The sequence below is a fragment of the Labrus mixtus genome, chromosome 15, assembly GCF_963584025.1.
Source record: "Labrus mixtus chromosome 15, fLabMix1.1, whole genome shotgun sequence".
Lineage (NCBI taxonomy): Eukaryota > Metazoa > Chordata > Actinopteri > Labriformes > Labridae > Labrus > Labrus mixtus.
Genome location: NC_083626.1, coordinates 15749704 through 15771868, shown reverse-complemented (window position 1 = coordinate 15771868; position 22165 = coordinate 15749704). Strand labels below are relative to the sequence as shown.

General features: G+C 42.5%; 1 protein-coding gene across 5 annotated transcripts in view; it reads left to right on the top strand.

The window, feature by feature from the left end:
* Positions 1–21611, top strand: part of LOC132989190 (neuron navigator 1-like) — an 85276-nt gene extending 63665 nt beyond the window's left edge. For 3 of the 5 annotated variants that reach the window (XM_061056625.1, XM_061056628.1, XM_061056629.1), the window contains 25 exons: positions 1646–1949; positions 5134–5959; positions 6083–6580; positions 7332–7373; positions 8044–8192; positions 8289–8468; positions 8581–8660; positions 8866–8889; positions 9113–9190; positions 10859–10942; positions 12528–12636; positions 12728–12849; positions 13717–13901; positions 14489–14651; positions 14755–14953; positions 15047–15135; positions 15231–15329; positions 15421–15592; positions 16359–16624; positions 16721–16872; positions 16971–17042; positions 17156–17361; positions 17443–17561; positions 17646–17834; positions 19065–21611. In XM_061056625.1, coding sequence (XP_060912608.1) covers positions 1646–1949; positions 5134–5959; positions 6083–6580; positions 7332–7373; positions 8044–8192; positions 8289–8468; positions 8581–8660; positions 8866–8889; positions 9113–9190; positions 10859–10942; positions 12528–12636; positions 12728–12849; positions 13717–13901; positions 14489–14651; positions 14755–14953; positions 15047–15135; positions 15231–15329; positions 15421–15592; positions 16359–16624; positions 16721–16872; positions 16971–17042; positions 17156–17361; positions 17443–17561; positions 17646–17834; positions 19065–19160 — 4503 coding nt within the window. In that variant the 3' untranslated portion in view covers positions 19161–21611. The remainder of the gene's footprint in view (positions 1–1645; positions 1950–5133; positions 5960–6082; positions 6581–7331; positions 7374–8043; positions 8193–8288; positions 8469–8580; positions 8661–8865; positions 8890–9112; positions 9191–10858; positions 10943–12527; positions 12637–12727; positions 12850–13716; positions 13902–14488; positions 14652–14754; positions 14954–15046; positions 15136–15230; positions 15330–15420; positions 15593–16358; positions 16625–16720; positions 16873–16970; positions 17043–17155; positions 17362–17442; positions 17562–17645; positions 17835–19064) is intronic. The other 2 variants (XM_061056627.1, XM_061056626.1) reach the window with 2 other exon arrangements.
* Positions 21612–22165: the final 554 nt, after the last annotated feature.

Here is a 22165-nt window from a genome sequence, read left to right as displayed (position 1 = left end):
ACAAGTACACCTTGTTGTCCCAGTATCTAGTGTGTGTGTGTGTGTGTGTGTGTGTGTGTGTGTGTGTGTGTGTGTGTGTGTGTGTGTGTGTGTGTGTGTGTGTGTGTGTGTGTGTGTGTGTGTGTGTGTGTGTGTGTGTGTGTGTGTGTGTGTGTGTGTGTGTGTGTGTGGGCCTTTCTGTCTGTATGTTTGTGGTGTTGTTCATGTTTTGCCACAGCTGTCAGGACGGATGCGTATCTCTCCTCCTGTTTCAATAATCTGAGAATTTGTGTGAGGAAATGACAATGTTTTATCAACAAGGTCTGTTCAGACAGGACACACAAATACACACACACACACACACACACACACACACACACACACACACACCCACACACCCACACACCCACCCACACACGCACACACCCATGACTCCTCCTCATGTGATGTGAATCTACCCATGGGGTCTATTGGTTTTAATAAAAAAGGAATTCAGCATATGAGTCTTCATGAGAACCTCTCTGTGTAATGTCCTGAGCTGACGCACACACATACACACACACACACACACACACACACACACCTTGCGTAATTGTGTAACCATCATAGGGGGTTGAATAATCTGACTATGAAAACAAGTGATATCCATCTTTATGCAGACTCCAATAATCACTCTCATGTACTTATCCAGAGATTGATTGTTGCGTGTATTCAGCAGACAAACAAACACACACACACACACACACACACACACACATACACACACACACACACAGACTCCATAATGACCTCATCATCTATTTTCTCAGTGCAGGTCAGCGTGTGTGGGAGTCTTTGTGTCTCATCTGAATGATCTGATATGTTGCATTAGTGTGCTGTCTGTGTTTAAAGTATATATGAGTGAGTGTAAGGCAGCTTATTCCGCTGCGCTCTACTCTGAGGTGTTAAAATAGAGCCCATACTGAACATGTTTTTTTCTAACAAAAGGGTCCACTCAACTCATTAGGTGTTTTTTTCCTTCATTACATTAAACATTAAACCAGGGATAAACACTTTGAAACTGGTCTAAACTGCTTAAATGATTCAATGAGTTGTTCCATTGAGTCATTTATCCCAGTGTCCAAACTTTACTCTGTAACATGGAAATGAATCACAATCATACAAAATAAAACTGGAATTTCAAACAATAATAAACATCTTATTAATGGTGGTGTGTACTTTTGAGTCCACTTCTCAAAGTGGGACCTAATTGGATTTAACTTTATTTTATTCTTGTCACAGAAAGTGTTGTTGTTTAGTATTGGTATACTGCTAGTGCATTACCATCTGAACCTCTGTATATTACAAGTTCCTTCTTTGTAAAAAATGACTAGGACAACTCCTTATCAACAATCCAAACGCTTGATCAACAAACTTTTTTTCCAGAGCTTTTATATATACTGTGTAAGCTAGCTAGAGTAAATTATACTGAGTGTGGGTTGTTCCATTTTACTAACTTAACAACAAAGCCTCTACATAGTTTTTAATGTGAGATCTTCTTCATTGTACAGCAGCACTATGTTGCCATGCTGATTGACCTTGGGTTTTAACCATGATTTTAAGTCGGTCACACTCACAACACAATCTCACTGTCTCAATAAATGTTTTTTGTCTTCTTTTATTCTAGATGCGCACAGATGCAGAGAAGAGATCTCTGGTTGAGAGTGGTTTGTCCTGGGATACTGACGATACCAAGCCAGGACGCAAGAGCCAGAGCAGGGGCATCTACGAAACAGGAAGTCTCAAGTCCGAGTCTGCCAATAAATGGAAAAAGACTCGGACGCATGGGGAGGGGCTGGAAGGAGGGAAGGGTGAACTGAAGAAACCTCAGACCCTGGGTCAAGGAAACATCTTAAAGAAAGGAAGAAACCCACCTGTGGGAGTCACATCCCCGATTACACACACCTCTCAAAGTGGGCTGAAAGTGGCAGGTGGGTAGAGAAACACACAAACACACTCCGTGAGGTGTGATATTTATAGCTAAACTTGAAATTGTTTCATAACCTGAGCAGACTGACATATTTCTTTTGCTGTTTTTTAATATTCCCCTCCTCCTGGCAGTCTCACATTCACAGACACACACTCTCTGTCTTCATCCCACACATTTCACCCACAGCTGCAGCCCACCCTCCGGGCCTTTAGAAAGTGGTGCCATGTATCAAACGCCCATCAACACCCACTCCCTTCCTGCCAGCCAACCACGCACTACACACAGACACTGACTAACACTGTCTTTTCTTTCCTTCCTATTGGTCCAGCCTTTCCTATCCGAGCTTTATTTTAGTGCAGCGCGGAGAGAATTTATAGCACTTAAATAAAAGGCCTTGTACCCTGAAACAACTGGACCAGAGACACAGTGTGTGTCAGAGTGTGTGTGTTTCTAATTGTGTGTGTGTGTGTGTGTGTGTGTGTGTGTGTGTGTGTGTGTGTGTGTGTGTGTGTGTGTGTGTGTGTGTGTGTGTGTGTGTGTGCAGACACATCTGAGATTGTGCCAGCCAAACAGAGTGTCACCCCTAACACTTAACACGCAAACACACTCTCCCTGACGCACAAAGCGCACAATGATGGGATTGTGCAGCTGCCTTTTAAGTACGCCATCTGTGTGCCGTTTATGTAAGCACACACAAAAACACACACACTCATATAGACAACCAAAACAAAAGGATATTAGTTAATCTAATGTGTGTCGGTCTAGATAGGTAGTGTCTGTGTAAACAGTCCTCTGTCTGTTGGACTGTCCAGTGTTTGCATTGCCAGCTGTTGTGATGACAGATAGGTCAAAAAATAAAGTTTGTTTTATCAGCCTGTGATCATCAGTTGTTATTGATGAGATCAGTTTGAAAATGCTATAAAGACAACTCAACTGGGTTTCAAACGCTGACTAATCACATGATGAATTGGAGTGATAGCAGCAGACTGCCAGAGGTTGCTGTAGCTCATCAGTTTAGAGGAGCTCATAAATTCAACCAAATGAGAGGCAGACGTTCTTAGATAGTCAGAGATGTCGTTGGTGCTCATCCCTGAGATCGGTTTATCTCTGAGGTTTGGAAGGATTGTGTGCATGTGTGTCTCATTTTGGTTGTGTATGTGTCTGCATGTTTGTGATATTGTACGGGACAGAGTGTACGAGCAGGGCTAGACGAGCAGCTCCCTCAGTTATACTCACTGTATTGTATATTCAGTAAGAAAAAAATAAATGTTTGCAGTCTTATGTGATGCAACTAAAAACTTTTATTTCTGTGTAATCAGTTAATTTAATTTCTAATCAATCGGATGTTCACTTAAAGAAAAAGAAAATAGCAAAGCCATTGATCACAAGTTCTGTAAAACAAGGTAACATCTTTTAAAAAATTCTGACCAATATTTCAAAAGCTTAAGATTTTCAGTTTACAATATTATTAAAGAGATACAAGGGAAGAGAGGCCTCATTCAAAAAGCTGTATATTTAAATATATCTTTGTATATATTTTTAAGTTTTTCCTTGATAAAACACTCAAACCTCAAACTATTTAACCTAGTTTTCAGAAGAGTCAAAATGCTTTGTTCAGGTTATTAACACTTTATTTGGTTTGCTTTCTGCATGTTGATGGAGTCTTTCTCTTGAAACAGATATTTCCCAATTGGTTAACATTTTTCAAGCTGTTAGTGAAGCCAGTGTTTCCCTTGTGCACAACGTTATGGGACAAAATCTTTAAAAACAGTAGAGTGTTACATCAAACTGAATTAGTTCAAATGAATCAAACAACTGTTACACATAAACAAGTCTTGATACTGTAATTTAAGCAACACTGTGCTAAGCACATACATGCTGATGGTGAATGGGAGATATTGTCAACAACAACAATTCTGGAGTCAAGGAATAGATAAGACCAGAGTGGCTTTAATTAGAGAAAAGACCTAAGAGAGGAGAATATTAATGAGTCATCCCAAGTGATGTGAAGATGTAATTCAGGTATCTTCTACACGTCACTGTGTCTAACTGTGAGCTCAACAGTCTCTACAGCCGTGTCAATAAATCAGGCTTCATTATGTCACAATGAATACGCACGCCTGGATTCTGCTGTGCGTGAGTGTGTGCTGGCTTTTCATCGCTAACAGTGTGTGTTTCTGAAGCTTATAACGTTCTTGGATCATGCAGCATTGCGGTTACACGACGGATTGAGTTTATGACTTGACATGTAAACCCAATTTTCACGTTTACAACAGAACTCCAAGCCTAATGTGTTGTCTGTGCCACATTCCTATACGATCCGATCACTGAGGACTGTGACTGTGTGTGTGGTATATACTGTATGTCTGGCCGTATGTGAGCTTATGTGTCTTTTGCGGCTTCATAAATACCCTTAAGTGACTCCAGATGTCCCAAGGCTGCACGCCGGTGGGTCTCATTGAACAGCAGTTCTTTGACTCTGTTAATGCCTTGTATATAAACCTCCTATAACAACTCCCATTAGATACAAATTAAAGAGCGTGGGCGGCGTTGTGTGGGTAGTGCATATAGTGCGCATGTGTCTTATGGAGTGTTTTTTCCCTTAATAACTTCCAAACAAGTCCAATTAATTGGCCAACTGGGAAATGTACAGATTGGTACATAATCACATCATTTTCCCTCTGGAGTTATCTCTCACTCCGCCCTTTTTTGTTTCCAAACAGTGGGGAATGAAAGTTTTTCAAAGGTTTTTCATGCAGGTTTGTGCCGCAAACACGCTTCTGTGAGTGTGAACACCAGTTTTCCACAGTCACGCTGAACTTGCTTCTCTGAGCACCGTGCAGCTGTGACACACAGACGTGCACTTACTGGAAAGCCAGAGAAAACCGTTTTAGTTCATCAGGATGGAAAAGAGGAGTAACTGCATGATAACAGTGTAAGAGTGTATGTGTGTGTGTGTGTGTGTGTGTGTGTGTGTGTGTCTGAGAGTCTGGTCTACACACTGTCTGTGCAGACTGGGATTTGTTTTTATCAGCAGACAGTCAGACCTTGTAGGTGTTCAGATAAGACATCATGTCCTAATATGGCTTGGTCAGTCTCACTCACCACCAGAGGCTGTTTAGGCTTTCAACTTTTTGAACTACTCATCAATGGGTTTTTTTCCCCCCGTCTTTTTCCGTCTGTAGGTTCAGTGAAGTTGGACGGAAAGCCAATGGATAAATCTCGGTTAGCGGTGAAGACCTCTGGCCTTCAGCGCTCCTCTTCTGATGCGGGCAAAGACCACAGAAACGGCACCGGCGCTGGGGAGCAACGCAAACCACCATCCGGCCTCGTCAGGCCCTCAACCGGAGGAAGCTTTGGCTTCAAGAAGCCGAACAATGCTAATGGCACAAACCACTCAAGCATGCCCGCTGTCACCAGTGCAGGTGGCAGCTCCATACCCTGCAACTCTGCAACTGTGGGAAAGATTCCCAAATCGTCTGGTATTCCTGTCAAACCAGTGTGTGGTGGTAGCGGTGGAGGACGTAAGACAAGTCTAGATGTTTCAAACGGTGACCCGAGCGGTTTTCTCTCCCCAAATGCCAGGACATCTCTGCAGTACCGTTCTCTGCCCCGCCCCGCAAAAACCAGCACCCTAACTCTAACCCGACCAAGCTCAGCCCGCCCCGTGAGCACCACCATCGACACAGGCTCAGGGCTTATCAAACCCTCCACTGTAACACCCCAGAGCTCAAGACTCAAAGAGCCCACCTCAGGACACGGTTCTGGGTCAGGGTTTAGTAAGGCAGGGGGCCGCGGGATCCTGAGCCCAGGTCCTGTCAATCAGACGGATAGGGAGAAGGAGAAAGAGAGGGCCAGAACTAAATCTGTAGCGTCTGACTCTGAATGTGGAGGCGGCTCTCTGAAGGGCAGCCCAGCTCAGACCCCGTCAGAGAACGGAGGGAAGCTGCAGGGGCTGAGACCCCCGAGCAGTGGCAAGAGCATGGATCTCCCCTCACCCAACCCACACAGGTACCAGGGCTGATATCCGTACACCAACCGAATTTACCGTTTCCTGGTATTTTGTCAAAAGTTTGACCAAATTCCTAAATATGAAAATGCATTTGCTTTATCTTTGTTCCTCTTTGTCTAAAGGTTATCCGGAGTACGCAGTCTGGCTAAACCGCCATCCGGGGCCCAGCTGGACAAACTCCACTCCAGCAGTCTGGATATAGGAGTTCATGACTCCCTCCCACCTAAGATCCCACCATACTCTAAGCTCCAGGACCTGGCCAGCTCCACGGGCCCCTGCCTGACCCCCAGCCCGGCCCCTTTACTCAATGTGAACTCGTCTTCCTGCTTCTCGAGCACCGGAACCGGTCTGGGGCCCAGGCAGGTCTCTTCTTTGGGAGTTGAAGTAAGCGCAGGGAACACCTCGCCCCTTCTCTACCCGCGTCTGTCTGGGCTTCATCGCAGCATGGAGTCACTGCAGCTCCACATGAGTCTGGCCCCAGAGCCCAAGGAGAAGGACAGGGAGAGTTTGGTACGAGGCTATACCACCTTAGAGTCCCGAGACAAAGATAGACGAGAAGACAGAGGCCCTCCTGCCAGCTGGAGTTCTGGAAGTAAAGTCTCCATGTCTCTCATTGACAGGTGAGAGTAATGTCAACGAAAGATCATCTTTAACACATATTTGCATATTTTTCTAAAACCAGCAAGCAACACTTAGTTTTAAGCAAAAGAGAATATATGTGTCTTCAATATTTTGCATTACTGCTATGTAGCTCCACCTACTGATCATTAGAAGAACCGCACCCATTGTATTCATATGCAGTTCACTTTGTTCTGTACAACAATCAATCATTTCCCTCGCCACATGCAATGGGCAGATGAAAAGTTGTTTTAGTTGGCTTCATTCTGGAAAAGATGTCCCACTTTGTTGGACAGCCGTATCATTGATGAAGAGAGGAAGAGTACCGTTTCACAAAAAGAAAAGAGATAAAAACACAAAAAAATAGATTTAATGTCTGGTCTTTCAGGATGAAAAAAAAAGCTTACTAACTGTCGTATATCAGAACCTCTGTACTATATATGGATATATGAAATGTATGATAAGCTAAATATACAGAAGAAAGCCCAAAGGTTTGTTAAAAATAGTATTTCCGTTGTTAACTCACAAGCTTACGCAACCATTAGCATGCACTCCCACACACACACATATACTGTTATTACTGCAGGCCTATTATCAGTGCTAAACGGGCCCCACTGACTGAAGTCATAATTATGGGCTGACACCAGTTGTCTGACAGTCATACTGTGCTTCTTTGTGCCTGCTGCCTGTTCTTGAGAGTTTAATAGCTCCCCAGAGCAGTGGTGTAATAATGACATTGTTGAATCTCCACAGCTCTCAGAGAGACAGAAACACGCTGCCAAAGAAAGGTTTGAGGTGAGTGGGGACGCAAATACATACACACCCTTATAAACTGGATTTTCAGGCACAGATAGTTTCACACAATGTCACCAAAGTCCCTTTATTTCAAATACAAAGGTCCCATTGATAAGATCACCAGTCAATGGCAGGTGTGTTAATCCTCAGTTTTTATATCAATTGTAATCCAAAATATCCAGCTTTAATCCCCTGAATGAAGACTCACTGTGTTCTACTGAGGACATTTTGTGTCTCACTGGAAGATGTTGGTACTGAAGAAAACTCCCTTTTAACATTTAAAAACAGTACGTTAACATTCAGTGAATGGTTGATAACAAAGCGTTGAGCTTTTTAAACCGATTAAGGGTATTTCCAAATGTTCAATAATGTAGCTGTCAACAACTTGAACGCTATGCAGCGTAACTTCTTGCTGCTATATATAACAAATTATAAATGAAAATAAATTGCACACAATTGTAATGGCCCAAAATATATTCTCAAATGAGCAGTTACACATGTAAAAAACAAAACACATGTACATTGATAAACAGGTACTTATATCTGCTTGTAACTACATTGTGATGGCATGTTATAGGCCTATCCATAGTGATTTAAAGTTTCTCTATTTATCATTGGTACAGTATCTTTTTCCATTATGATCAATGGCTCTGTTCTCTTTTCTGTGTAGTTTCAGCAGTGTCTCTCAGATTGAGGATGAAGGGAAGGAGAAAGGAGAGAGGAGACACTCTCATACTATCCTCAGTATGACCGACTCCCTCACTCTCCCGCTGCTGTCCTCACCCACTTCCCTGCCCCGCACCTCAAAGACCAGTATGGGTGAGCATACCATGTTATTTAAATCTATTCGTGTGTTTGATTTCATTTCTGAAGTCTGTAACTTAACTTCAGTCGGTCCCTCTGGTTTCTCACTAGTACCCAGCCCCGTTGGCGGACCTCCGAGGATGACTCGATCCAACAGCATCCCAACACACGATGCCTCTCTGGAGCTGTACGGAGCATCTCCACTAGGCAGCACACTGTCGCTGGCTGAACGCCCCCGCAGCATGGGGATGGTTCGCTCTGGATCCTTCAGGGACAAGGAGCAAGACGAGGGTGAGCCCCAAATGAACTGCGTATCGGTTACATAATGTTCTATTAACTGTTGTTTTGCAACTTTTTAAAATGTATTTACGGTTACCTTTCCTCTCAATTTTTGTCTTTTCAGTCCATGGTTCTGTACTCTCCCTGGCATCTAACGCCTCCTCCTGCTACTCTTCGGTGAGTGTAGGCGGCATGCAGACTCAGGTAGCTACAGCTCTGTGTGTGTGATGATGTGTACAGTGGTGCTTTTCTTTGTTTTCACACTTACAAAAATAGTAGACACGAGAGGCAAGACTTTCTACCTTGGGTGGCCAAATACCTTATAAGTCTCCTTTCCTCGCATGTTCTCTCCTCTCGTCTCCTTTTCTCTTACCTAACATCTTGACTTTTACTCCCCCTGCTTCCAAAGGCTGAGGAAAGGATTCAGGGAGAGGTGAGTGTGTCTTTTCCAGCTCTGCTCCTTCTCCCTCTCATTACCGTCCTGTCATCCATCACTCTCATCCCCGTTGTTTGAGGGGGAACAAGTCTGTCATTCATCTCATGGGGGGGGGGGGGGAAACATCCCTTTAACTTGTGGCTTGTGTAAAGTCAGCATTTTTGTGCGCTACTAAACCATGTATTTTTTTCAAATAGTAAAAAACCTGTTTTCTTCATAGCAAATCCGTAAGCTGAGGAGGGAGCTGGAATCATCCCAGGAGAAAGTGTCTAACTTGACAACACAGCTGACAGCAAACGTACGTACTGTAACTCTGCTTATTTCTGCTCATCCATTTACATGACAGTTTTAATATTCATAAAAGACATGAAGATGCATTAAACTGGTAAAATGTACAATCAATGCTTACATGCCATACTTGCAGTAATCTTATGCAACCTTCCCTCGGGGTATCTTATGTGAAGTAAACCCCCCCCCCCCCCTCCTACTGTGAACCCCGTCACATGTCACTCGTCTTTACAAACTGTCCAGCTCAACATGACATGTACCCTGAGGCAGAGGTAACTGATCCCCATAAAGACCCCGTGACTGTTAAAGGCACAATGGCAGGGAAAGAGCAATGACAGCTTGTCTTCTTTTCTTCCTGCTTAAAGTATAAAACAAAACACACTACACGGTGCATGACTTCATCAGAGTATGTTTTTGAACTAGATCATTGCTACATTTAAGACATTTAGAACCCTTTAGTGACATGCTCCTTCATAATGATAAACCTGGAACCTGATGTTTGGTTTGAGTTGGTCACTTGCATGCAGTTTTAAAAGCAATTACTAAGCCACTGTTCAATATTACAACTTTATATTGATATTGATTAATATCAATTGACTATATTGATCACCTGAAATACTGTATGTATGGAGTCGGTGCTAACACAAGGTGAGAAGTTTGTCCTTCATTCAAACTAGGAAAGAGACCCACAGAGAGAGATTTATACTTTTAAACTCTAGCATGTCAGTCATACATCATTTCTGTGCCACCTCAGCATATTTGCTATCCATGAGGGAGACTGAATAATGTTAAACTCCTCCTGAACCTCTCCCAGAGCTACTTAGCTGCAGAACCAACACACACACACACATAGACACACACTCACGCCCTTTCTCTGCAAGGTTCTCCCTGTACCACCACCCTGTCAGTTTTTCCATTGGTCCAACTGCAGCAGTGCAGCACAGGGATTACTCATAGCTCGATGCGGCACGCATCAATCAAGTGTTTTTTTTGTCTTTGTCATTTTGCGTGTGTGTGTGTGTGTGTGTGTGTGTGTGTGTGTGTGTGTGTGTGTGTGTGTGTGCGTATTCTTCCCCTGAGAGGTTTTTTCATTCAGTGTGACCTTATTACGTGAGGGCAGTGAATATGCAAAACAGATGCTAGGATCACAACAGGATTGTGTGCTAGATTAATGACTGGGCTGACTCCATTAGTTTACTGTATTAATGTATTCTATAAAGGAGATTGGGAAAGTAATTTTCCCTTCCTGATGACGTCCAAAGTGTGTGTGTGTGTGTGTGTGTGTGTGTGTGTGTGTGTGTGTGTGTGTGTGTGTGTGTGTGTGTGTGTGTGTGTGTGTGTGTGTGTGTGTGTGTGTGTGTGTGTGTGTGTGTGTGTGTGTGTGTGTGTGTGTGTGTGTGTGTGTGTGTGTGTGTGTGTGTGTGTGTGTGTGAGGGAGAGATTAGGGAGGAGATGAATTTTCCACAGGAGACGTCCTGTTCAGCCTTTGTGTGTTATTCAGGGACAAAAGTGACTGCAATATGGATGTACATTTCTAGTTCCATTAGTCTCTGAACACTTTGTCAGTGTCTAAAAGATGATCTGTCAAATACCAATTACATAAATATCACACATTGAATCCTGTTATACGTATTCTGCTTTCATAAAAGTTGCTTTTGTCTTTCCTCCTTCCAAACAGGCAAATCTGGTGGCTGCCTTTGAGCAAAGCTTGGCACTGATGACGACTCGTCTGCAGAGTCTGTCAGTGAGCCATGATCAGAAGGTAACATCACATCCTCACATTTCCTTTTAACTTCATTTCATTCCATTTATTTATCTGATTCAGGACATCGCTAACAGGGCATGGATCACAAAAACAGAGCGTACAGTATTTACCAAACGTAGCCCACGGCAGATTACAACAAATGTAACTTTAACAAAGGAGAGACGTTCTTCAACAAGGCAAAAAGAAATAACTGTTCACATCTCTGATAGTCATAAAATAATTTTTAATATTGGTTGGCAGTTTAAATAATGACTTGACAACAACCTTTCCCTGTAGTGCATTTATAATGCTTACATTCTTACATTTTATTAAAAAAAACACTCATCTTCTCGGTAGTTGTCATACAAAGATTGAACATTTTTCAGATTTCTATCCATATTTACTTAAAAGCCCCTAGTCCACCTAGCGCTTTTTCCAGACAGAGAAATGCTGGCTATGCACGTTTGTGCGCTGAAAGAAAACTTGAGCGATTGGAGCAGCCGCACAAAAATGCGCAGCGCTCGGAAAAAGACGCTCTCCTTGTCCTGCCTTCTGCTGCAAACGCTCTATGCTCATTGAAAACAATCGAAAAAAAGAAGCTGGCGCTCAGAAAAAAAAAACCTGCTTTGTGGACACGGACCCTAAGCCTGCATTCACACAAATCTTATACTTGGTGCAGTCCATCTTATAGTCAAAAAACTAAGTGGGGGCAGAGTTGTGCTAACACACAGCAAGGTGACTTTGATCACAGCCTGGAGAGAGGAGCTAGATGTAGGTTAGAGGCCCAGGCTGCTGTCCCTCAGGGTTACTTAGTGCCCAGAGTGCAAACAGCTTGCACGTGCACTCACACCAAACATTACATTCCAGCATTCTTCAGCTTTTGTACGTGCATTGGTGTGAGAGAATTGATCAGTGCTCTAGGCGATGTTCAGTGTGTGTATAAATGTGAGGAGTCACTCTCAGTGCTTCATGCCTTACTGCTCTCTCTGAAAGGCCAGTCTAGACCCTCCAGAGAAAAAAACTCTTTGTTGCGTGTGCCAGCGCACTGACCTGAGCAGCTCCGCCTGGAGCACAGGCTCTTTAACTTTGAGGAGACGGGTCGGGTAGCTCCATTTAGAGAGGCGTGCAATCGACTTTAACACACAACAAGCAGCACAGAGAGAGACCGTTGTTCAGCAGTCTTTGTCCTTTTGAACTGTTAACATCATGAGGGAGCCCGCCAGGTGTTTGAGATCGTAGTGCTGGTTTAAAATGTAGTACTGGATTAAATCATCAAATTGAAACTGTTCCTGTTTATTCTGGATATTCAAAAACAGACATTTTAAAAAGGTTTGAAAAATCATAAAGTCTAACCAATCAAAGAGTACAATGTATGATATCAGGCTACATCACCATACTCTGAGATTGAGCAATAGAAATTCAGTAAAATTATATACTTGTGTGTGTTTCACTAGAGCAAGTAAGTGATAGAAATATATACAAAAAACCGCTTGGATTATTTAAAAAAAAATAAAAAAATGGAGGAGGGTAAAGCTGTAATATCTGAATTTTAAAACGGATTAATCTAATCCAAATCGCTGTCATTTATCAAATGCCTGTGTAGGACACAGAGCTGATAGACCTGAGGGAGACCATCGACGCCCTGAGATTCAAGAATGAAGAAGCCCAGGCTGTCATACACGGAGCCTTGAACAACCCAGATAACATGAAAGGTTTGGAGTTCGACCTGTTGATGCGTCTTATCTTCTTCTAAGCGTCGCTTCATGTTTGCATGTCTTGATGTCCCGTTTCCTCGTTTACCAGACGTGCGAATTCGGCGTCAGAACTCGTGCGAGAGCATCTCCAGTCTCAACAGCCTGACCAGCATGTCCAGTATGGGCAGCTTGAAGGACCAAGATGCCAAGAAGAAGAAGAAGAAGAGCTGGGTAAGAAAGCACCTTGCATTATTCCGAGCCAAAGATTTTCCTCTCTCAACCTGGTGTTAGTCTGTTAATAACACAAACTCGACAACAGCAAGTGTGACCAGCCTCTCCCTCCTCTGTGTTGTGTTATTTTTCTGTTGTAGGTCTTTGAGGTAAGTGCAGATATTGTGTACCAAATTAAACCTCTATCATTTTCTGTAATACAGCATGATGGACCATCCATACTTCTTTCAAGTACCCTCCATCTCTGCTCATGACCACTGATAGACTGTTGTATGAATATTTGATGTAAATGGATTTTATAATTGGGTTAGAGTGGCAATCAGCAGACATGTTGTCTGTTTTTAATAAAAGCTTATAAAATGCCATGTTTCTCCTCATTTACATCATGCATTATTGTTTTTTGTCCTGATCTAAAATCGTGTAAAGTCTTACTAAGTAACCCCAACCCACCCAGCTGATCTTTAAAAACCTGACATTAACTTTGACTAATTTGCAGAAAACATCAGAAAGCTTGAAGGGATATTTTGTCATTTTTGGGAAAAAAAAAACATGTATTCTTTTTCATGCAAAAGTTTTGACCAGTCTTATGTTGATGTATTGATAGTTTGTCTATCAACAATGTGTTCGCTTCCATTAGCGAAAAAGAGCAGAAATTGGGAAACAGCCAGCTCCCAACATCATTTCTAAAAAGTCCTTCACTGTCTCCTCGTTTCACTCGTGGCAAGAAAGCAAACCAGTGTTTCTCAAGATGACAAACTGCTCCTCCAATGTTTAGCATGTGTCAAAGTCAAAATCCCAACGCCTTCTTTTCTACCTCTGAGTAACAAATGCAGCTTTCAATAAGAAGTTCAACTTTTGTCTCTCTAGCTGAGGAGCTCCTTCAACAAGGCATTCAGCATCAAGAAAGGCTCCAAAACATACTCAGACATTGAGGAAATCGCCACTCCTGACTCCTCGGCTCCTAACTCTCCAAAGATGCTCCATGAGGGGGGCGAAGGAGAAGACAACCTGTCCTCGTCTCTGAAAACCTCGGCTTCTGCCACCTCCTCTGTGTAAGTACACAAACACTTCACTCAAGCTCTCAGATACAGAACGTTCAGTTTCAAACTCACATTCAGGCAACTTTATTTATCCCAAAGGCCAACTTGGTTCCTACAGTCTACCCAGACCATACATACATTTACAGATAAACGGCAGACGTACAGACAGGAGACAATAAATAAATCAGTACATGCACACTGTCACCACCGTGTGGCCCCACAAACAACACACGAGAGAGCAAGGCCAGGATAGAAATAAACAGTTAAAAGTGTAAAACAATAAATTAATTGATAAATAAGGCAGTCTAAGATGTATTGCACTTTACATTTTAGGACTACATTCAGAGAATGAATGTACAGGCTGCAGCCAAAAGGATCACATTTATAAACCACTGTGTGGTTAAACACAAGAACTGTACAATAATACAATGAAGTTTTTCATTCCAAGTGACTGCTGTCTCGGTTTAACAGCCTGATGGCAGCGGGAATGAACCATTTAGAAGAGCAGATTGTTTTTCTCGGGCCTCAGGGTGTTACCTTGAAGTCCAGTTAGGTTTGCATAGGTGTCTGGTTCTGATGAGTGAATCCTGCCCCCTCAGGATCATGGAGAGTACAGAAGAAGGAGACAATGATGAAACAGCAGTATCAGACTTACGCTCAGAACTCTGGGTGAAAGAGAGAGAGCTGACAGACATCAGACTGGAGGCCTTGAGCTCTGCACATCAGCTGGAGCAGCTTAGAGAAGCCATGAACAACATGGAGGTTTGCTTTTCATGTTACTGCATTTTCACCACAGTACAATCACTAAGCATATACATGTGCTATTATCATTTACATTTAACATTTGTTACTGTCTGTGCACCAGTCAACAGTTGAGAATCTGAAGCAGGAGAATGACAATTTAAAAACAGGAAGTCAGCCTCAACTCCCCGGCTCTGGCCCCACCTCCTCCACCTCCCAGCCCTCGGGCCTGGCCTCTCTGCTGGGACCCTCACTGAGGCAGCCCATGAGCATGTCCCTCAACAAGTCCTTCAGCCTCAGCCTGAATGACTGTAAAGATCCAGGTAAAAGAAAAACAAGGAATTTCGCTGAAAATAAAATCACTCACAAGAACAAAGAAAGTTATATTTCTAAACTCTTTTTTTTTTCTCTTTCAGACTTGTCTCCTGTTGAGACGTTAAGTCTGTCTTCCCAGATGGATGAGGTGTGTGTACGAGTACTGGTCAGCATTGGAGATCAAGCACCGGTAAGCACAGAACACCTTCAATGGCCACAATAACTAATAATGTAACACAAACAGCAGAGCGATACAACTCCCGTTCCCTCTGTTTGTCTCTACAGGACAGTAAGCAGCAGCAGGATTTCTACCTGGGCTCCCTGCTGGTCAGTGCAAGGACTGACTGGGCCTGCCTGGACTCTCTCATAGTTAAGACCTTTAAGGTAAGTAAATGCTTGTCCTTTTTTCTTCTTCTAAACAAACAGTAAATCTTTGTTAGAACACTTTTTTTTCTTGTTTTGTTTTTTTTACCAGGACTATCTGACTCAAGTGGACCCTACATCCAGCCTGGGTCTGTCAAGTGATTCCCTTCTCAAGTACCAGCTGACACAGGGCGGCCAGAGGGTGATGGGAGGAGAAAAACCTCAAACCTCACCGTATCGTTGTCTCGGCAGTGGTGCAGCTCGAATTTTTGTCAACCTGAAAGGTAAGTGAGTGTCCTCAACTGATCATAGAATTCAAACTAGAAACGTTTATAATTCACAATTATGACAATCAGTTTTCATTAGAAATGGTTTCCTTTGATTATTTTCCTATTTTTTTTAAAGATAATTTTTTGGGGCTCTTAGCCTTTCTTGGATATGACAGATGATAGAGTAGGAAACCAGAGAGAGAGAGAGAAAGAGAAGGGAATGACAAGGGGGGAAGGGAGCCCCAGGCCAGACTTGAACCAGCCTGTGGCCTCCAAGCTGCCTGCTTGGAGGACTGTAGTCTCTGTACATGGGACCATCTGTGCCCCAGAATTGGTTTCCTAACTTCTTGAAAGCAACTTTTCTTAGATTATTTTATTGCACTGTAATACCAATTTCTCACTTGTTTGAAAGAGATGTTTGTTGCTCTCATTTATAAAAAAAAACAATGATCAGTTATGCAGCTGCAAACAAGTTTGATTGAAGACAATGTCAGAGACTCTAAAACACCCTGTGATGATAACTCAATTTAACAAAGAGTTAAAGGAAACACTTTTAGTTATGGATTGCTTCCCTCAAGCAAGATTACATTTTTCACCCTAAGTGAATGAAACTTTATAAAGCAAACCAACCTTTGATTTATTGTTGAGTACTTATAATTCACAAAGGGCTAAACCATCAGCATCTCCATGTTCCTAACACACTGTCAAGTATTCTATAATAAATAATGTATAAACCTAAATGCCTCTCCTGTTTCTCTCTCATGTGTCTGCCTCTCTCCAGGTCTCAGAGAGAAATGTGTCGACTCTCTGGTGTTTGAGACTCTGATTCCTAAGCCGATGATGCAGCACTACATCAGCCTGCTGCTGAAGCACCGGCGTCTGGTTCTGTCTGGCCCCAGCGGGACGGGAAAATCTTACCTAGCCCAGCGCCTAGCCCACTACCTCCTGCAGCGCAGCCAGAGCGACTCGTCTGAGGCCGACCATGAGCCATGTCTAGTAGGTCGCAGCGCTGCTGTCACCTTCAACATGCATCGTCAGACACAGAAGGTAAGATATCAATCAGTGTCATCCAGTTAACTTTGATACACATATATATGGATTTAGACGCCCCCTAAAAAAAAAATCCCCTTTTTTCTCTAACAGGAGTTGCAGTTGTATCTGTCCGATCTAGCCAATCAGATTGACAGGGAGAGCGGAGGAGAGTTGCCGCTGGTTGTTTTGATAGATGACATTAGTGACTCAGCGGCTATTACTGAGCTTGTTAATGGAGCACTCACCTGCAAGTATCACAAATGGTGAGTTACTTCAAGCAGCTTCTCTATTTCACTTAAGAGATCAAATAAGATTTTGTGTTTGAAAGTACACACTGTAATTCCCTCTTTTTATGTGTCAGTCCTTACATCATTGGAACGTCAAATCAGCCTGTGAAGATGTTGTCTAACCATGGACTGCACCTTAGCTTCAGGTAAGCACAACGCCTGAAAATATTCACGATACCTCCTCATCTGTAAGTCTAATAACAAGGAAAAGTACAGCTTCATAGAGAATAGAAGTCATATGTCTTGCATATGAACACAGGATGGTGGTGTTCTCCAACAACGTGGAACCAGCAAATGGGTTCCTTCTGAGGTACCTGCATCGTAAAGCTATGGAGGCCTACCAGGAGAAGGAGCAGGATTCCGCATGCCACCAGGCCCTCCTACGCGTACTGGACTGGGTCCCTCAGCTCTGGTACCACCTGCACGCCTTCCTGGAGAAACACAGCACTTCAGACTTCCTCATAGGTGAGAGACAGTGGACAGACAGTAAGAGGTTAATTAGATCTGGAGCTGTAGTTGATTTAACTGAGATATCTCCTCCCTCAGGTCCTTGCTTCTTCCTGTCGTGTCCTGTTTCAGTGGCAGAGTTCAGACAGTGGTTCATTGACCTTTGGAACCACTCCATCATACCGTACCTGCAGGAGGGATCCAAAGACGGCATCAAGGTGAACATCTCTAGCAGCCCTGGAAATAAGTTAACTCCTTAACCTATTTGTTGTTGTTTATTTACAATACATCTGTCCTCTCAGGTGCATGGGCACAAGGCAGTTTGGGAGGATCCAGTGGAGTGGGTTAGAGGGACCCTCCCATGGCCAAATGCACAGCAGGATCAGTCCAAGCTCTTCCATCTACCTCCCCCTAGCATAGGTCCACCCAGTGAGGAGAAGAAGCCCCCCAAAGACACACCTCCACCCAGCACACTGGAGTCAGACCCACTGGTGAGTGTGAAGGTCTTTAAACAGGTTTTAAGTTGAGAAATATTCTTGACGATAGACTGAATGTTTGCAGCACCTTGAGTCCTAGACAAATTTCCCCAAGGGGACATTAAAGTGTACCGTTTACCTCGAAACTCGGATCTCGAAGCTGGGAATGACGTCACACCCGAGTTGACCGTGTTCCAGTTGCAAGTCAGACAAGCAATGTGGACGCCTTCAGCAGTACCTTTGTTTTGTTTGCTAATACCAGACGATAACAACACACAACGTGATAGTTTGTGCGCAAAAATAAAACGACAACATGTCCACAGATAGAACTAGCAAAATACTATCAGCGTGATTGATTTAAACGCATTAAAAAGAGGACTATGCTGCGAATAAACACAATAGTTACAAGCCTATGCGTTACGGTTCATGCACTTAGCAGCCATGTTGGATTTTAACTCGGGCTACTGAATGTTCTCCGAGTTTCCGAGTCGGTTTTTTCCGACTTCAGGGGAGGGGGCGTTCCTGATGACGTATCAGACGGGCAACTTGGAAGATCCGACTTCCGAGATCAAATGGAACGCAGCATTATAATACAGGAGAAAGGGAATACTCAAAAAAACTATTACACCTGATCTATAACTGCAGACCAACCACTGCAGCCAAGCAAACTGTGTCTGAAGGTTTCATGTATCATCTTGGTGTAAACACGACAAAAAACATACTCAAAGAGGATAAGACAGTATAGTAAGTGGGAAAGAGATGAAAACACAAATTCAAACCTGTTTTCTGATTACAGCTCAGCATCGTACATACTTTGAAAAGGTAGGGTTTCAGTTTCCAGACTCTTAGTTGGCTCACAGTCGGTCAATCAAAGTGTCTTCTCTTTAAACACTAAGTGTGACAAGCTTAAGAGAAGAAGAATAAATCAGATCTAATGAAGCAGCACTTTATGCAGATAAACTGCGGCTGGGCTTATACAGCTAAAATCTTATTCTGCTACACTGAAGTTGAGCAGATGCAAATGGCGCCCCTGATGGTCAAAGGAAACATTACTATTTTCTACACAAGTGCAAAAGTCAGTCTTATCAAGAAACAACTTGAAGGCGTCTCCTTTGGTTCTAAATACTTTATAAGAAAAAGTAATGATCTTACATTCTAATAACTGAATTATAAAACATGTCCACACGTATCTCATAATCTGAAGTTAAGCTCATTCTTCTTCTCTGTCTCTCCTTTGGCCCGCAGATGGCCATGCTGCTGAAGCTCCAGGAATCTGCCAACTACATCGAGTCTCCGGAGCGGGAGGGTTGCCTGGATCCCACTCTGCAGGCGACACTCTGAGGATAACGTCACTCATTAACTGTCAGTCAAGCTATGGAACTATGAACTCTTGATAAAAGCCTACACAGCTGGTGCGGTCCCAAAGAGACTTCAAAGACTTGATAGTTAACTCTACTGTGTGCTCAGTGAGCAGCAAAGCTAAGTGTAAAGGATCTGGAGAGAGATTATGGACAAGGGGTTTTCTCTGCCCTGCTATCGGGACTTTGAGAAGATAAGTTAAGTGCTTTCATGGGAAGCTGTGATGATCACGTCAGGGGAAGATTTCTCTGCTCTCTTTATTCTGCAGATGGGTTGTTGTTCAATCTGCAAGTGCATGGTGACCTAAATTGTATGATGCAAAGTATTACATATAATCCTGTTGATCCTGACCCGTTCTTTCCCCTTCTTAATGTTCTTTTTATTCATGGCCAAAACTTTCCCAACAACTTCTGGTGCTTACTTTACTGGTTTTTCTTTGTAAGGTGCATGCTCTGTTTCAAAAGTAATTCCTCAGAAGTGGGACCATCACTCGACAAACAGCCAAAAATGCACTTTATTTTTTACTCATGGTCATTGGATTTAAGAGGGCTGTGTCAGTGAGTGTGTATCAAAACAGGAGGATGAGCAGTTTGGTCAAATCGTGCAGTTCATCAGAACCTCCACTAGGAGGCAGCATCTTGCTTTTCCTGCCTCTCCTGCTGCGCTATATCGGACTATCAAAGGTGCTCAGTAGGCAATATATAACACACATTTGGCATCACAACCATGAAAATGGCCTTGAATGTTTGTTTTCTTTCTTTGCAGTTCAGCCATTGTGTCAACCATGGGTCAGATTTCAAAGCTGTACGAGCAAACATGCATGGGTAAAAAAAAATGAATGGAATCAGTGTTAGAATCAGACTGTGAAGAAAATAAATGGACTCAGTAGTCACTGTAATAAATACTCCTACAGTAAGTCAACACACAGGAAAACAATAATGCTTGTTAATCCAGTCTGCCAAAACAGGCTGACCATTTCTGGCTATGCTTGTGTGTATTAGATATCGGTTTTAACACACATAATTCTTTGTGATAGATAAAGACACAGCTTTGAAAATCTTGATTTTGTAGAATTTTATACTGAGTCACCGTCAAATATCGTCTGTACACATCAACTATAGATACCTAACATCATCAACAGGAGTTTTAGATGTGTCGTCACTGTTTCAATCATTTCACACTCATCTAATCAAAAAGAGAAAGTGGAAAACCTCGCTAGGAGAAAAACCGTAAAAAAAAGAAAAAAAGAAAAAAAGACACCCATTTATCTCCTCATTGCATTTGCTTTTGATATCTTTGATAACATTTCTTACAGTGTAGGTCTTGTTTTCCTCCTCACTCTTTTCAAAGTTACTGTCAGAGTAAGGGCTGGGGGTATGGAAGGTTGAAACTCATCTTTAAGTGGCTTCCTCATGTTCCTTCCTTTCATTTGTTTGCACATAATATATGTTAGAGTACTAGATGACAGAGAGTATTTATTGCTCATATCTTTGACTGTTCTTTGAATGAAGGAGAAGGCTTAAAAAAAGACATGATGTAGTAGAGATATTCTGAAACCTCTCAGCCCTGACCCCTTCACCCTGAAGTACCTCAGACTGCCATACTTTTCCAAACAGGGTGCTGGTGTAAAGTAGAGACATGATGCCTACTTCTTACTGTGCCTGAAACACAATTTGGCCTGCTTTGAGCTGCTTTAATGTACCACATTGAGGCCTCCATTTAGAGGAAACATCATCACTTCCTCTCACCTACTCTGATGTCACTTTAATGTCCGCACTTTGATGCCCAGATTGAGTAGGAAAGTGGGTTTTTAATTGTGACCTCTGGTGATGAGCTGTTAGCTCAGGTGATGTTTGTGTAGATAAGAATGTGGGCTTGCCTCTGAACGGTTTGTTACCATTTTTAAACTGAAGTGTGTAAGACATGTCATATTTTTGAGCAGTTCACAGAGTTGGAAGCAGATGTGATGTTAATGCAGGTATCCTTAATGTGTTTCCCAAAGTTATGTTTCATTGGACCTACCACACTTAACCTTATCATGGGAGGGATTTTTTAATAACTGGATATCTTCCTCTTATTCATTTTTAAGAGCAGAATTTTGTTTTTGTTTTTCTTATGCAAATATTTGTAAAGGTTCTTTTTCTCTTTTGTACATGACATCACTATTGTAAACATTGTAAATAGTCACTGCATCTGCGACAACAATCATTAAACATGTCTATATCTAGATCTGAGAGAAGGCGTTGTACAGTACCTGTATGCGGGAAAACAGGCATCCTCTGTGGATTTATTGTCTTCCTCCTGTAGGAAGGAGCACTTGGCTTAGGAGGAGGCCTAAGAATGGTTTTATGGCATGTCTCTGTAACCACATTAAATCCCATATGTCTAACATTGAGCTAAGGACACAATAAAGTCATGCCATTCTTCACTCCACTACCTGTCTCGGCTCTCTGTTAAAATAATGTTATCCACTAGAGCAGTGGTTCCCAAAGTGGGGGTCGGGACCCCAAGGTGGGTCGCCAGCCACCAAGAGGGGGGTCGCGAGATGCCTTCCATAAAAAATTAAAAATGCATAAATATATCTTTTTACCATTTTTGTAAATATAGAAAAAGTAGTCCAATGTCATATAAGACAGTATCATTAAGTGAAATGAAATTTTTGATTCTTTTAGGCTCTTTTATATACCTAACTAACCACTTTAAAGAACAATGGGGGGTCCCCAGTTTCTGTCACCCTTATTTTGGGGGTCACGACCTGAAAAGTTTGGGAACCCCTGCACTAGAGGGCGCTCATGCTTCGGTTTATGCGCATTTATTAGGCTGTGTAATCATTGTATCTGCATTTTTTGTGTGTGCTTTTATTCATAAAGAAATTGTATTAAATATAACTTATGTGAAGGTTGAGTTGCTGTTGAAATAACTGTTTACAAATTGTAGCGGTTTTTGTTATTTAACCAACGTAGCAGGTTAAAGTTTCTAAGATATGC